At 41.2% G+C, this 15,282-nt stretch overlaps 1 protein-coding gene across 4 annotated transcripts in view; it reads right to left on the bottom strand.

Annotated features, from left to right (window-relative positions):
• The window catches only part of LOC134355592 (protein unc-13 homolog A-like), a 1,022,883-nt gene that overhangs the window by 380,684 nt on the left and 626,917 nt on the right, over positions 1 to 15,282 (bottom strand). For all 4 annotated transcript variants that reach the window (XM_063065696.1, XM_063065695.1, XM_063065693.1 and 1 more), the window contains 2 exons: positions 13,945 to 14,164; positions 1,611 to 1,838 (listed from right to left, as the gene is read on the bottom strand). In XM_063065696.1, coding sequence (XP_062921766.1) covers positions 1,611 to 1,838; positions 13,945 to 14,164 — 448 coding nt within the window. The remainder of the gene's footprint in view (positions 1 to 1,610; positions 1,839 to 13,944; positions 14,165 to 15,282) is intronic.

Below are 15,282 nucleotides of genomic sequence, written 5' to 3'. Positions count from 1 at the left end.
TTCCTGGGATGGCAGGACTTTCATATGATGAAAGACTGGATCGACTAGGTTTATACTCTCTGGAATTTAGAAGATTGAGGGGGGATCTTATTGAAATGTATAAAATTCTAAAGGGATTGGACAGGCTAGATGTAGAAAGATTGTTCCCAATGTTGGGGAAGTCTAGAATGAGGGGTCACAGTTTGAGGATAAAGGGGAAGCCTTTTAGGACCGAGATGAAGAAAAACTTCTTCACACAGAGAGTGGTGAATCAGTGGAATTCTCTGCCACAGGAAACAGTTGAGGCCTGTTCATTGGCTATATTTAAGAGGGAGTTAGATATGGCCCTTGTGGCTAAAGGGATCAAGGGATCAGGGGGTATGGAGAGAAGGCAGGTACAGGGTTCTGAGATGGATGATCAGCCATGATCGTACTGAATAGCGGTGCAGGCTTGAAGGGCCGAATGGCCTACTCCTGCACCTATTTTCTATGTTTCTAAGCCACTATAATTTTCTACCTCTTTAAACTAGAATCATGTTTTCTTTTGCTTAACTATTATAAGTAAAATGTGATATTTAATCTGCTTTTAAAAAAATTCTACTACCTCCTACATTATAACTTTCCTCTTTGTTCTTTGTTTCGTTTCTTTTACTCTGTGCCTGTGTGTGCTAGTGTGCTTCTCGTGCAATTCTGTACATTCAATAAGGCTCACATAACTGCAATTTATGCTATTGAAGATCATCATCACTTCGTTAAATGATTAACTTCAAATATAATCTGAGTAATAACATCATGTTTATCAGAACTAATAGTACTTGATGGGCTATGGCCAAGGATGCGATTCCTATCTTAAAAGATCTAAAATAAACTAACTTGAAAGTAACTAGTTGAATCTGATCCTGGAATAATTCGAAGAACAAGAGATGTGTTGTAGAGGGAAATGGTAAAATATAGGTTGAGTGAAGCAATCTGGTTGAAGAATTGATGTAATTATTTGCTTGCTTGGCTCATATACATTACATTCAATATCTCTTAATGCAGATTACAGGGAATTAGAATTTCAGGATGATTTATGAAGTAGAGAAGTTGCATCCAGGAAAAATATTATAAGTGGAATGAAACAGAGCACATTTCATTATTTGTAACATAAACATAAACAGATTCTCAAAATAGAAATATGGTCCAGTGGTGTCATATGGCCATATATGAAATGCAAGTGTTTCAGAAATGTGCTATTACCATTTCCACTTCTCACACAAGTTACCTGACAGCTTGGGCAACAAAAATCATTATAACTTGTGTAAAATTAAGCTCATTTTTATTTATTTTACAGAAGGTGCTTGCAGCAACACAGAAGACTTTTTATCTTTCATTAGCCTAAGATGTTAGAGGAAAATTAGTCAGGTGATCATTTCACCAACAAGACCATTGCCTTACAGTTGTCAGTGGGGATAATAACTTAAACCCAGTTCTGATATAGTAAATTATTTTTAAGACTTGAACATTTTTGAAAAGGCCTCAATTTTTAAAGTAAATGAAAACTCAGAATGAACGATTAATAAACAACCAAATATTCATAATTTGAATCATAATTTGAATTGTTAGGATAAATATACTTTGGGTAGTCTGACCTGTTATTTTTATCTTTGCTGACCATTTAGATGTTCCCTCCAACACATTTTGCTTTGCTGCCTTCAGATGCTGTGCATAGTCTTCCTTAGACACTTCAAATTGTGCTTGGATCAACTCAAATATCTCAGGCTTGTTTCTCTCTCTGATTTTCATTCTTTCCTTCATGGCTGCAATAATGTTTTGTGTTTTGTCCTCTGCACCATGCTTTGAGCTTTTCTCTGCCGCTCCTGAAATTGAAAATGTCAAAGTGAGTCATCATTTAGAATTTCAAATGAACTAGATTTGTGAAGTTGAAACAACATTAAAAGGATTTGCAGACTTGGCACAGTTGGTACAATCTATGTTAAATGAGTTTATTTTCTCTGCATCTGAACTCCATTCACCCAGATTCAGCTCTGAAAGAAAATCAAATATTCTGATGCAGGGGGCATAGCTTCAGATTTCTGGATCACTGGGATCTCTTCTGGGGAAGGTATGACCTGTACAAGAAGGATGGGTTACACCTGAACACAAGAGGGACCAATTACCTTGCAGACAGCTTTTCTGGAGCTATAGGGGAGGGTTTAAACTAATTTGCCAGGGGTTGGGAACCAAAGTGAGGAAGGGCATTTGGTGTACAAGTAGATGCAGTGTGTAGTGAGAATGTGAGGAAGGACAAGCAGATGACAGGGCAAAATTGTAGTCAGTGAGATGAGCTGAAGTGTAATATAAGGGCAAGATTGAAAAGGGTGATGAATACAGGACTGAAGGTGTTACATGGAATAAGGTAGATGATCTTGTAGCACAGTCAGAGATTAGCAGGTCTGATGTGGGCATCACATAATTGGGAGCTTAACATCCAAAGATACACAAAGGACAGGCAACACACATCAAAGTTGCTGGTGAACGCAGTAGGCCAGGCAGCATCTCTAGGAAGAGGTACAGTCGACATTTCGGGCCGAGACCCTTCGTCAGGACTAACTGAAGGAAGAGCTAGTAAGAGATTTGAAAGTGGGAGGGGGAGGGGGAGATCCAAAATGATAGGAGAAGACAGGAGGGGGAGGGATGGAGCCAAGAGCTGGACAGTTGATTGGCGAAAGGGATATGAGAGGATCATGGGACAGGAGGCCCAGGGAGAAGGAAAAGGGGGAGGGGGGGAAAACCCAGAGGATGGGCAAGGGGTATAGTCAGAGGGACAGAGGGAGAAAAAGAAGAGAGAGAGAGAAAGAATGTGTGTATATAAATAAACAACGGATGGGGTACAAGGGGGAGGTGGGACATTAGCGGAAGTTAGAGAAGTCAGTGTTCATGCCATCAGGTTGGAGGCTACCCAGACAGAATATAAGGTGTTGTTCCTCCAACCTGAGTATGGCTTCATCTTTACAGTAGAGGAGGCCGTGTATAGACATATCAGAATGGGAATGGGATGTGGAGTTAAAATGTGTGGCCTCTGGGAGATCCTGCTTTCTGTGGCGGACAGAGCATAGGTGTTCAGCAAAACGATCTCCCAGTCTGCGTCGGGTCTCGCCAATATATAGAAGGCCACATCGGGAGCACCAGACGCAGTATATCACCCCAGCCGACTCACAGGTGAAGTGTCGCCTCACCTGGAAGGACTGTCTGGGGCCCTGAATGGTGGTAAGGGAGGAAGTGTAAGGGCATGTGTAGCACTTGTTCCGCTTACAAGGATAAGTGCCAGGAGGGAGATTAGTGGGGAGGGATGGGGGGGATGAATGGACAAGGGAGTCGCGTAGGGAGCGATCCCTGTGGAAAGCAGAGGGTGGGGAGGGAAAGTTGTGCTTAGTGGTGGGATCCCGTTGGAGGTGGCGGAAGTTACGGAAAATAATATGTTGGACCTGGAGGCTGGTGGGGTGGTAGGTGAGGACCAGGGGAACCCTATTCCTAGTGGGGTGACGGGAGGATGGAGTGAGAGCAGATGAGCATGAAATGGGGGAGATGCGTTTGAGAGCAGAGTTGATGGTGGAGGAAGGGAAGCCCCCTTCTTAAAAAAGGAGGACATCTCCCTTCGTCCTGGAATGAAAAGCATCATCCTGAGAGCAGATGCGGCAGAGACGGAGGAATTGCGAGAAGAGGATGGCACTTTTGCAAGAGACAGGGTGAGAAGAGGAATAGTCCAGATAGCTGTGAGAGTCAGTAGGCTTATAGTAGACATCAGTAGATAAGCTGTCTCCAGAGATCAAGCCAGAAAGATCTAGAAAGGGGAGGGAGGAGTCGGAAATGGACCAGGTAAACTTGAGGGCAGGGTGAAAGTTGGAGGCAAAGTTAATGAAGTCAACGAGCTCAGCATGCGTGCAGGAAGCAGCGCCAATGCAGTCATCGATGTAGTGAAGGAAATGTGGGGGATAGATACCACAATAGGTTTGGAACACAGATTGTTCCACAAAGCCAACAAAAAGACAGGCATAGCTAGGAGCCATACTGATGCCCATAGCTACACCTTTGGTTTGGAGGAAGTGGGAGGAGCCAAAGGAGAAATTATTAAGAGTAAGGTCTAATTCTGCAAGACGGAGCAGAGTGGTCGTAGCAGGGAACTGATTAGGTCTGGAATCCAAAAAAAAGCTTTGAGACCTTCCTGATGGGGGATGAAAGTATACAGGGACTGAACATCCATGGTGAAAATAAAGCGGTGGGGGCCAGGGAACTTAAAATCATTGAAAAGTTTAAGAGCGTGAGAAGTGTCACAAACATAGGTCGGATGGGATTGAACAAGGGGGATAAAACCGTGTCGAAGTATGCAGAAACGAGTTTAGTGGGGTGAGAGCAAGCTGAGACAACAGGTCTGCCAGGACAGGCAGGTTTGTGGATCTTGGGTAGGAGGTAGAAACGAGAAGTGCGAGGTGTGGGAACTATAAGGTTGGCAGCAGTGGATGGGAGATCCCCTGAGCTGATAAATTCGGTGATGGTGTGGGAGACAATGGCCTGGTCCTCCTTAGTGGGGTCACGATTGAGGGGTAATTAAGAGGAGGTATCCGCGAGTTGTCACTGAGCCTCGGCAAGGTAGAGGTCAGTGTGCCAGACTACAACAGCAGGTAGAGAGAGAGGATGGGAGGCTCTGTTGGTTATAAAATAAATCAAATGCTTAGAAAGAGGTGACTGACGATCCGAAGATATCGAATCCAATTAAGAAACTGCAAGGGTACAAGTGTGAGGTATTGCACTTTGGAAGGACAAACCGAGGTAGAACATACAAGGTAAATGGTAGGGCACTGGGGAGTGCAGCAGAACAGAGGGATCTGGGAATACAGATACAAAATTCCCTAAAAATGGCGTCACGGGTAGATAGGGTCGTAAAGGCAGCTTTTGGTACATTGGCCTTTATAAATCAAGGTATTGAGTTGGAATATTATGGTGAGGTTGCATAAGGCGTTGGTGTGGCCAAATTTAGAGTATTGTATGCAGTTTTGGTCACCAATTTACAGGAAGGATATTAATAAGGTTGAAAGAGTGCAGAGAAGGGTTACAAGGATGTTGCCGGAACTTGAGGTATATAAAATTATGATGGGTATAGATAGAGTGAATGCAAGCAGGTTTTTTTCCCAACTGAGGCTAGGGGAGAAAAAAACCAGAGGACATGGGTTAAGGGTGAAGGGGGAATAGTTTAAAGGGAACATTAGGATACTGTGTGCTCCTTCACACAGAGAGTGGTGCAAGTATGGAATGAGCCGCCAGATGAAGTGGTAAATGCGGGCTCACTTTTAACATTTAAGAAAAACTTGGACAGGTACATGGATGAGAGGTGTATGGAAGGATATGGTCCAGGTGCAGGTCAGTGGAACTAGCAGAAAAATGGTTCGGCACAGCCAAGAAGGGCCAGAAGGCCTGTTTCTGTGCTGTAGTGTTCTATGGGTAAAAGAGACCCTGATGGGAGTATTATACAGATGTCTGAACAGAGCCAGATTATGGAATATAAATTACAACGGGGGATAGAAAACACATATAAAAAGGGCAATTTTGCATTGTCATGCAGTTTTCAATATGCAGTAGGTTGGGAAAATCATTTTGGTGCTGGATCCCAAGAGAGGGAATTTGTAAAATGCCCACAAGATGGCTTTTTAGAGCAGCTTCTGGTGGAGCTCACTAGGGGAAAGGCAATTCTGGATTGGTTATTGTGTTTTGAACCAGGTTTGTTTGGGGAGCTTAAGGTAAATAAACCTTTAGGAAGGTGTGATCATAATATGATAGAATCCACCTGCATTTTATGAGAGACGATAAAGTCAGATATATCAGTGGAGTTAAGGGAATTACAGAGGCATGAGAGAGGAGCTTGCCAAATTTGATTGGAAGGGGACACCAGCAGGGATGATGGCAGAATAGCAATGGCTGGAGTTTCTGGGGGAAATTCAGAAGGCGCAGGATAGATTTAGTGCCTATAAAAAGTATTCACCCCTTTTGAAGTTTTCATGTTTTATTGTTTTACAACATTGTATCACAGTGGATTTAATTTGGCTTTTTTGACACTGATCACCAGAAAAGATTCTTTCATGCCAAAGTGAAAACAAATTTTGACAAATTGGTCCAAATGTATTACAATTAATAAGCACAGAATAATTGATTGCATAAGTATTACCCCCTTCTAGTCAGTATTTAATAGATGCACCTTTGGCAGCAATCACAGGTCTCTATCAGCTTTGCACATCTGGACACTGCAATTTTTCTCCATTCTTCTTTACAAAACTGCTCAAGCTCTGTCAGATTGCATGGGGGTCGTAAGCGAATAGCCCTTTTCAAGTCCAGTCACAAATTCTCAATTGTTGTTTGTTGTTTTGAAGCCATTCCTGTAGAGTTTTGGCTTTATGCTTGGGGTCATTTTCTTGCTGCAAAACAAATTCTCTTAAAATGCATTTCTCTTGCAGACCGGCATCAGGTTTTCCTCCTGGATTTCCCTGTATTTTGCTGCATTCATTTTACCCTTTACCTTCATAAGCCTTCCAAGGTCTGCTGCAGTGAAGCATCCCCACATGATGTATCCACCACTATGCTTCACAGTAGGGATGGTATGTTTTCAATGATGTGTGATGTTTGGCTTAGGCCAAACATAGTGTTTAGTCTAATGGCCAAAAAGCTCAATTTTGTCCTGACGAAGGGTCTCGGCCTGAAACGTCGACTGCACCTCAGGAATACAGATGCTGCCTGGCCTGCTGCATTCACCAGCAACTTTAATGTGTGTTGCTTGAATTTCCAGCATCTGCAGAATTCCTGTTGTTTAAGCTCAATTTTGGTTTCATCAGTTCATTGAACCTTATTCCAGCTGACTTCAGAGTCTCCCACATGCCTTCTGGCAAACTCTAACCGAGATTTCATGTGAGTTTTTTTCAACAGTGGCTTTCTCTTTCATAAAACCACTCTCCCATAAAACTGTGACTGGTGAAGCACCCAGGCAACAGCTGTTCTAGAAACATAGAAACATAGAAAATAGGTGCAGGAGTAGGCCATTTGGCCCTTCGAGCCTGCACCACCATTCAGTATGATCACGGCTGATCATCCAACTCAGAACCCTGTACCAGCCTTCCCTCCATACCCCTGATCCCTTTATTCACAAGGGCCATATCTAACTCCCTCTTAAATATAGCCAATGAACTGGCCTCAACTGTTTCCTGTGGCAGAGAATTCCACAGATTCACCACTCTCTGTGTGAAGAAGTTTTTGCTCATCTCGGTCCTAAAAGGCTTCCCCTTTATCCTCAAACTGTGACCCCTTATTTAGACTTCCCCAACATCGGGAACAATCTTCCTGCATCTACCCTGTCCAATCCCTTTAGGATTTTATACGTTTCAATAAGATCCCCCCTCAATCTTCTAAATTCCAACGAGTATAAGCCTAGTTCATCCAGTCTTTCATCATATGAAAGTCCTGCCATCCCAGGAATCAATCTGGTGAACCTTCTTTGTACTCCCTCTATGGCAAGGTTGTTTTTCCTCAGATTAGGGGACCAAAACTGCACATAATACTCCAGGTGTGGTCTCACCAAGGCCTTATATAACTGCAGTAGTAACTCCCTGCTCCTGTACTCGAATCCTCTTGCTACGAATGCCAGCATACCATTCGCCTTTTTCACCGCCTGCTGTACCTGCATGCCCACTTTCAATGACTGGTGTATAATGACACCCAGGTCTTGTTGCACCTCCCCTTTTCCTAATCGGCCACCATTCAGATAATAATCTGTTTTCCTATTTTTGCCACCAAAGTGAATAACTTCACATTTATCCACATTAAATTGCATCTGCCATGAATTTGCCCACTCACCTATCCAAGTCACCCTGCATCCTCTTAGCATCCTCCTCACAGCTAACACTGCCGCCTAGCTTCCTGTCATCCGCAAACGTGGAGATGCTGCATTTAATTTCCTCATCTAAGTCATTAATATATATTGTGAACAACTGGGGTCCCAGCACTGAGCCTTGTCCCCACTAGTCACTGCCTGCCATTCTGAAAAGATCCCGTTTATTCCCACTCTTTGTTTCCTGTCTGCCAACCAATTCTCTATCCACATCAATACCTTACCCCCAATACCGTGTGCTTTAAGTTTGCACACTAATCTCCTGTGTGGGATCTTGTCAAAAGCCGTTTGAAAATCCAAATATACCACATCCACTGGTTCTCCCCTATCCACTCTACTAGTTACATCCTCAAAAAATTCTATACAATTCGTCAGACATGATTTTCCTTTCACAAATCCATGCTGTCTTTGTCCGATGATTTCACCGCTTTCCAAATGTGCTGTTATCACATCTTTGATAACAGACTCTGTTCTAGGTGCAGTCTCTCGCACCTCAGCCACTACAGCTTGAAAATCGTCCAGAATTTGCATAGGTCAATTGGTGGCCTCCCTCACTAGTCCCATTTTTGCAGAATCACTCAGTTTTTGAGGACGGCCTGCTATAGGCAGATTTATAGTTGTGCCATATTCTTTCCATTTCTTTAATGATTGATTTAGCTGTACTCCAAGGGATAGTCAGTGACTTGGAATTTTTCTTGTTTTCATTTATTGACTTGTGCTTTTCAGAAACTTTTTCACAGACTTGCCTGGGGTGTGCTTTAGTCTTTATGGTGCTATTTCTGTCAGGTTACTGACTCGCCAGATACTGGTGTATTTTTAGTATAATCAATTAGAACACCTTGACTGCACGCGGGTTTATATATAGCTAGGACACCTTAACTAATTATGTGACTTCTAAATCCAATTGGCTGCACCATCTTTCATGCCATATTATAGGGAGTGAAAACTTAAACAATCAATTATTTTGTATTTTATATTTGAAATTAATTTAGATCACTTTGTAGAGATCTGTTTTCACTTTGACACGAAAGAGTCTTTTTCTGTTTATCAGTGTCAAAAAAGCCAAATTACATCTACTGTGATTCCATATTGTAAAGCAATAAAACATGAAAACATACAAGGAGGTGAATACCAAAAGGATTTTCAGATATATGAAGAGTAAATAGACATGAGGGTCGATATACGACGACTGGAAAATGACACTGGAGTGGTGGCAGTAATGGTGGAGAAAAAAACAGCAGATGAATTTAATGAGTAATTCACGTCAGTCTTCACTGTAGAAGACACTAGCAGTATGCCAGAAATTTGAGAATGTCAAGGGCCAAAAGTGAATGTTGGTATTACTAAGGAGTAGGTGCTTAGGAACTGAAAGGTCTGAAGGTAGATATGTCAGATTGACTAGAATATAGAAGCAAGGATTGAGGCTTTATTGAGGCACTGTTGAAGTCTCACAGTGTATATTGAGCAGTTTTGGGGCCTCTTATCTAAGAAGGGCCACACTGACATTGGAGACAATTCAAAAGAGGTTCATGAAAATGACTGGGATTCAGTGGCTTATAATATGCGGAGCATTAGATGGTTCTGTTCCTGTACTCACTGGAATTCAGAAGAATGAGGGGGAATGACACTGAAACCTATCAAATGTTGTAAGGCCATGACAGAGTGGATTTGAAGAGGATGCTTGTGGGATAATCTAAGACCAGAGGACATAGCCTTAGAATAGAGGCACCTCTATTTAGAACACAGATGAGGAGGAATTTCTTTAGCTGGAGAGTGGTGAATCAGTGGAATTCATTGCCACAAACAGCTGTGGAGGCCAACTCATTGGGTATATTTCATGAAGAGGTGGAGAGATTCATTATTAGTCAGTGTATGAAGAGATACAGGGAGAAGGCAGGAGATCGGGCTGAGAGTGAAATGAATCAGCTATGATGAAATACTGGCACAGACTCAACGGCCAAATGGCCTAATTCTGCTCCTCTATCTTATGATCTTCTGGACTACACCCCAGGGTTCTGAAAGATGTAGCTTAAGAGACTGTTTGCAATGATCTTTAAAGAATCACTATATTCTGGAATGGTTCCAAAGGACTGGAAAATTGCAAACATCACCCCATTCTTTAAGAAGCGAGGAAGGCAGAAGAAGGGAAATTATAGGTCATTTAGTGTGACTTCAATGGTTGGGAGGATGTTGGAGTCCATTATTAAGGATGAAGTTTCAGGGGATTTGGAGGCACATGATAAAATAGGCCAAGGTGCCACACATAAGGATACTTAACAAGATAAGAGCCATGGCATTACAGGAAATATACTGGTGTGGAAAGAAGATTAGCTGACTGGCAGGGGGCAGAGTGGGAAGAAAGGGGGTCTTTTCTGGATTGTTGCTGGTAAATAGTGGTGTTCTGTAGGGGTAAGTGTTTTAGACCACTTCTTTTCATGTTATATGTCAATGATCTGAATAATAGAATTAATGGCTTTATGGCCACCAGGTTTGCAGATGATACAGAGATAGGTGGAGTGACAAATAGTGCTGAGGAAGCAGGAAGTCTGCAGAAGGACTTAAACTGGGAGAATGAACAAAGTGACAGATGGAATATAGTGAAAGGAAGTGTATAATCATGCACTTCGGTAGAAAAAACAAAGGTGTAAATTATTTTTTAAATGGGAAGAAATTTAAAAAATAAGAGATGCAAAGGGACTTGTGAGTCCTCATTGCAGGATTCCCTAAAGATTGACTTGCAGTTTGAGTCGATGGTAAGGAAAGCAAGTACAATGTTAGCATTCATTTCTAGAAGACTAGAATATAAAAGCAAGGATATAATGCTGAGACTTCATAAGGCATTGGTTAGATCACATGGAGAATTGTGAGCAGTTTTGGGCTCATTATCTGAAAACTAATGTGCTGGCATTGGAGAGGGTCCAGAGGAGGTTGACGAGAATAATTACGGGTGTGATTTGTTACTGTATCTGGAGCAATTGATGGCACTAGGCCTTCTTTTGCTGGAATTTTTAAGAATAAGTAGGGATCTTATCGTAACCTATTGAATATTGAAAGGCCTGGATAGAGTGGATGTGGAGAGGATGTTTCCTATAGTGCAGGAGTCTATGACCAGAAGGCACAGCCATAGAATAGAGGGGTATCCATTTAGAGCTGAGATGAGGAAGAATTGCTTTAGTGACAAAGTAGTGGATCTGTGAAATTTACTCTCATAAACAGCTGTGGAGGCTAAATCATTAGGTATATTTTAACTGCAGTTTGATAGGTTCTTGATTAGAAAGGGAAGTCAAAGGTTACAGGAAGAAGGCAGGATAATGGGGTTGAAAGGGATACTAAATCAGCCACAATGGAATGATGGAGCAGGCACGCTCGGCCAAATGGACTCATTTTCCTTCTATGTCTTATGGTCTTATAGTCTTTTCTTCTTGAAAATTCATTATTTTTTTGGAAGTTATAAATTCCAGTACTACGGAAGTTTTGTGCCGGAGTCTAGACCAAGATTATTTAACTGGTGCAATTGTTGAATGTATTCTGAGCACTTACAGCACATGACTGATTCTTGACATTTTTGTAAATGACAAAATTAAGCCCAGTCAAGATGTTAATTTCAGTTTAATATTTTTCACTTTTTGAAAATGACATCTCAGATAAATATGATAAAAAGCCCATAAAACAATATCAGAATTTTCTCCAGATAAACTTAAGAGCAATATAAGCATTTTTCTAATCACTTTCTAAACCTTTAATGATTTGCTATCATGGCTCCTCAAAATGTTTTTCTGTCAACGTACTCAACCCCTGGGCATTGCTTTAAATCCAACAGATGATATATCATGTAGAAAATGGAGAGGCTGACAAGAGATATAGAAAAGGAAATGGGGAGACAGGCTCGCACTGAGTCACCAACATTGTAAGGATCCGTTTGCTTAGTTCTTCCCACAGATTCCAGCCCAAGTCTGTGTATTTGCTCAAACCACCTCAGGCAATGATCTGCTGTCCTTCTGGACACTCGCCCTTTCACAACCAACATGTCCTTGACAACTGGAGCCTACTTCCAAACTACCACTTGTGCCACTGCCAATCCCTTCTGAACTGGCTCCAACCACAAGTCCCAAGTTGTTCTCACCCTAACCTCCTTCATAGTTTTTGCCCTAGCCACTCTCATTACTGATAAGCACTGTGCAGACCCCCTGGGCCATTCTCCTTGCAGTCCCTAAACCCAACCAGGACTGACTGGATTTCTCTTACAGCACCACAATGGCAGAGGTTGACAAAGGAATGGTCTTTTGAGACCTTAGGCCTATGGTCAAAGTGTTGATTAGCGTGCTGCACAGCAACTGTTTAATGACGTATCTATCAATTTATAGATCTACAGTTGAAGTCAGAAGTTTACATACATTTAGGTTGAAGTCATTAAAACTCATTGTTTAACCACTCCACAGATTTCATGTTAGCAAACTATAGTTTTGGCAAGACGTTGAGGACATCTACTTTGTGCAAAACACGAGTAATTTTTCCAACTAACAATTGTTCACAGACAGATTATTTCACTTTTAATTGACTATATCACAATTCCACTGGGTCAAAATTTCACAAACAAAATCAAAAGAAATCAGCCAAGACCTCAGAGAAAAAAATTGTGGACCTCCACAAGTCTGGTTCATCCTTGGGAGCAAGTTCCAAACGCCTGAAGGTACCACGTTCACCTGTACAAACAATAGTAGACAAGTATCTATATCCACAGTAAAACGAGTCCTATATCCACATAACCTGAAAGGCTGCTCAGCAAGGAAGAAGCCACTGCTCTAAAACCATCATAAAAAAAAGCCAGACTACAGTTTGCAAGTGCACATGCAGACAAAGATCTTACTTTTTGGAGAAATGTCCTCTGGTCTGATGAAAAAAAAATTGAACTGTTTGGTCATAATGACCATCATTATGTTTGGAGGAAAAAGGGTGAGGCTTGCAAGCCAAAGAACACCATCCCAACCGTGAAGCATGGGGGTGGCAACATCATGTTGTGGGGGTGCTTTGCTGCAGGAGGGACTGGTGCACTTCACAAAATAGACGGCATCATGAGGAAGGAAAATTATGTGGATATATTGAAGCAAAATCTCAAGACATCAGCCAGTAAGTTAAAGCTTGGTCGCAAATGGGTCTTCCAAATGGACAATGACCCCAAGCATACATTCAAAGTTGTGGCAAAATTGCTTAAGGACAACAAATTGGAGTCAAGGTATTGGAGTGGCCATCACAAAGCCTTGACCTCAAACCGATAGAAAATTTGTGGGCAGAACTGAAAAAGCGTGTGCGAGCAAGGAGGTCTACAAACCTGACTCAGTTACACCAGTTCTGTCTGGAGGAATGGAACGAAATTCCAGCAACTTATTGTGAGAAGCTTGTGGAAGGCTACCAAAATGATTGACCCAAGTTAAGCAATTTAGGGGCAATGCTACCAAATACTAACAAAGTGTATGCAAACTTCTAACCCACTGGGAGTGTGATGAAAGAAATAAAAGCTAAAATAAATCATTTTGACATTTCACATTCTTAAAATAAGGTAGTGATCCTAACTGACCTAAGACAGGGAATGTTTTCCAGGATTAAATGTCAAGAATGTGAAAAACTAAGTTTAGATGTATTTGGCTAAGGTGTATGTAAACTTCTGACTTCAACTGTATATGAGGAAACTTCAACTGATTGGTTGAAGTGAACCTAATGCTTTTGTGCTTGTTGATGTAACATCTCTATTGGAGATCATTGTGCTCAAATTCCTCTCAATCTCTTCAGTTTACCTTCATGTTCAATCCAATCATAACCTTTCATCAAAAGAGTTCTGATCAATCTAAGGTCTCTGACCTGAATTGCTAATTCTGTTTCCTTTTGTAGAGAGTGCCACTCCTGCACTTGGTTTCAAGTCTTTCCTGTTTTTATTTTCCATTTCCAACAACTGAAGCTTTTTAAAATTTTCATGCCATGACTATAAGTTGTGCTCAAGTCAATGCAAAATCTTTGCTATTAAACAGATTACACAAATGCACAAGAGCAAAAATACTCACGTTGCAAACAGTCAGCATTGAGAAGGTCTTGACACTTCTCATGGCATTTGACACCACACTCACTACATCGCATGCCTTGTCTTGCTATGCCCCACAGCAGCCCTTCACATTCGTAGCAGTAAGTTGGAGTTGTTGCTGTCCACACTTCAAAGTTGTGCGGTGTAGTTGATGATATTGGGTAGATTAAGGCCTGTAATGTTTTCTTGTAAACATGTAATTTCTGTTGAAAATAGGGTTGAGAAATTCCTGAAGTTGGTCATCTTAAGCATTGCTTTAAAATTCTTAATCAAGTAGAAGTTTATGATATTCATTCTATGTATTACGTTTGTGTTCCTCAGATTAGTGAGTGCAAATTCTGATTTTATGTAGACAATCCAAATTTTCAGTGGTACTGTTCTTAGATAATCTGGGTCTGATGCTCAATTGTAAGCTTTAAATTTCTAATCCAAAGTCACAGGATCATTGGCAAGGCATTCTTTCTGGTAACCTAAATAATTGCAATTTCTAGCCTTTCTTTGGATAAATTACTTAACAGTAAATTACTTTAAGTTAATTTTCTTGATCAATAGTTCAAAATTAATTTATTTATAGAATTCAACAAAGATTAAAATCTCATGTACAAACATGTAAATCAGGACCAAACACTATTTCATTATTCCCATGTCTCTCTTTCTCCTCTCCTCCATATTAGTTTTCTATCTTTACTGGTTTCCATGTTTACACTGATACTCTATTCATGCTATCATCTCCTTTTCCACTATTCCGTGGCTAACAATTCCTTGAAACTAAGCATAACTATTTATGTTTAGAAATTAAATATATGCATTCTTCACTATGACAGCTTGCCTCCTTTGCAATACCTCTTTGCACATGCCATGGCTCCTCTACTGTCGAAAGCCTCAACTAAGCTTAATGATATGTTTACACTCAACTATTCCAAATCAAAACCATCCAGCCTCCTATTTTCTACCCTACACAAACCTGAAAGCATCCAAAACTCCTCATACTATGTACTAATTTACCCTATATCTCATTCATCTACCGCTGCTCTGTGGATCTCTGACTTAAGCTAGTGGTAATTGAAATGGTCAGTTAGTAAACTGACCAGCAAGTGTCAAATATAGCTGAAAACAGAGACATCCAGGGATAGTGTATGAAATCATCATAAAACTTTTTGAATTTCATGCAGACTGCATGTAAGATGAGGATTGAACTTGGTGCACTATGCTGTGAGACAGCTGCACAGCCTGCAGCATTATTAGAAGAATGAATAGGCACTGAAGAATGAATAGGCGGCATCCATCATTAAGGACCCCCACCACCCAAGACAATGCCCAG

The sequence above is a fragment of the Mobula hypostoma genome, chromosome 13 (genome assembly GCF_963921235.1).
Source record: "Mobula hypostoma chromosome 13, sMobHyp1.1, whole genome shotgun sequence".
In the NCBI taxonomy this organism is placed as follows: domain Eukaryota; kingdom Metazoa; phylum Chordata; class Chondrichthyes; order Myliobatiformes; family Myliobatidae; genus Mobula; species Mobula hypostoma.
This window is presented reverse-complemented; position numbering and strand designations above follow the sequence as displayed.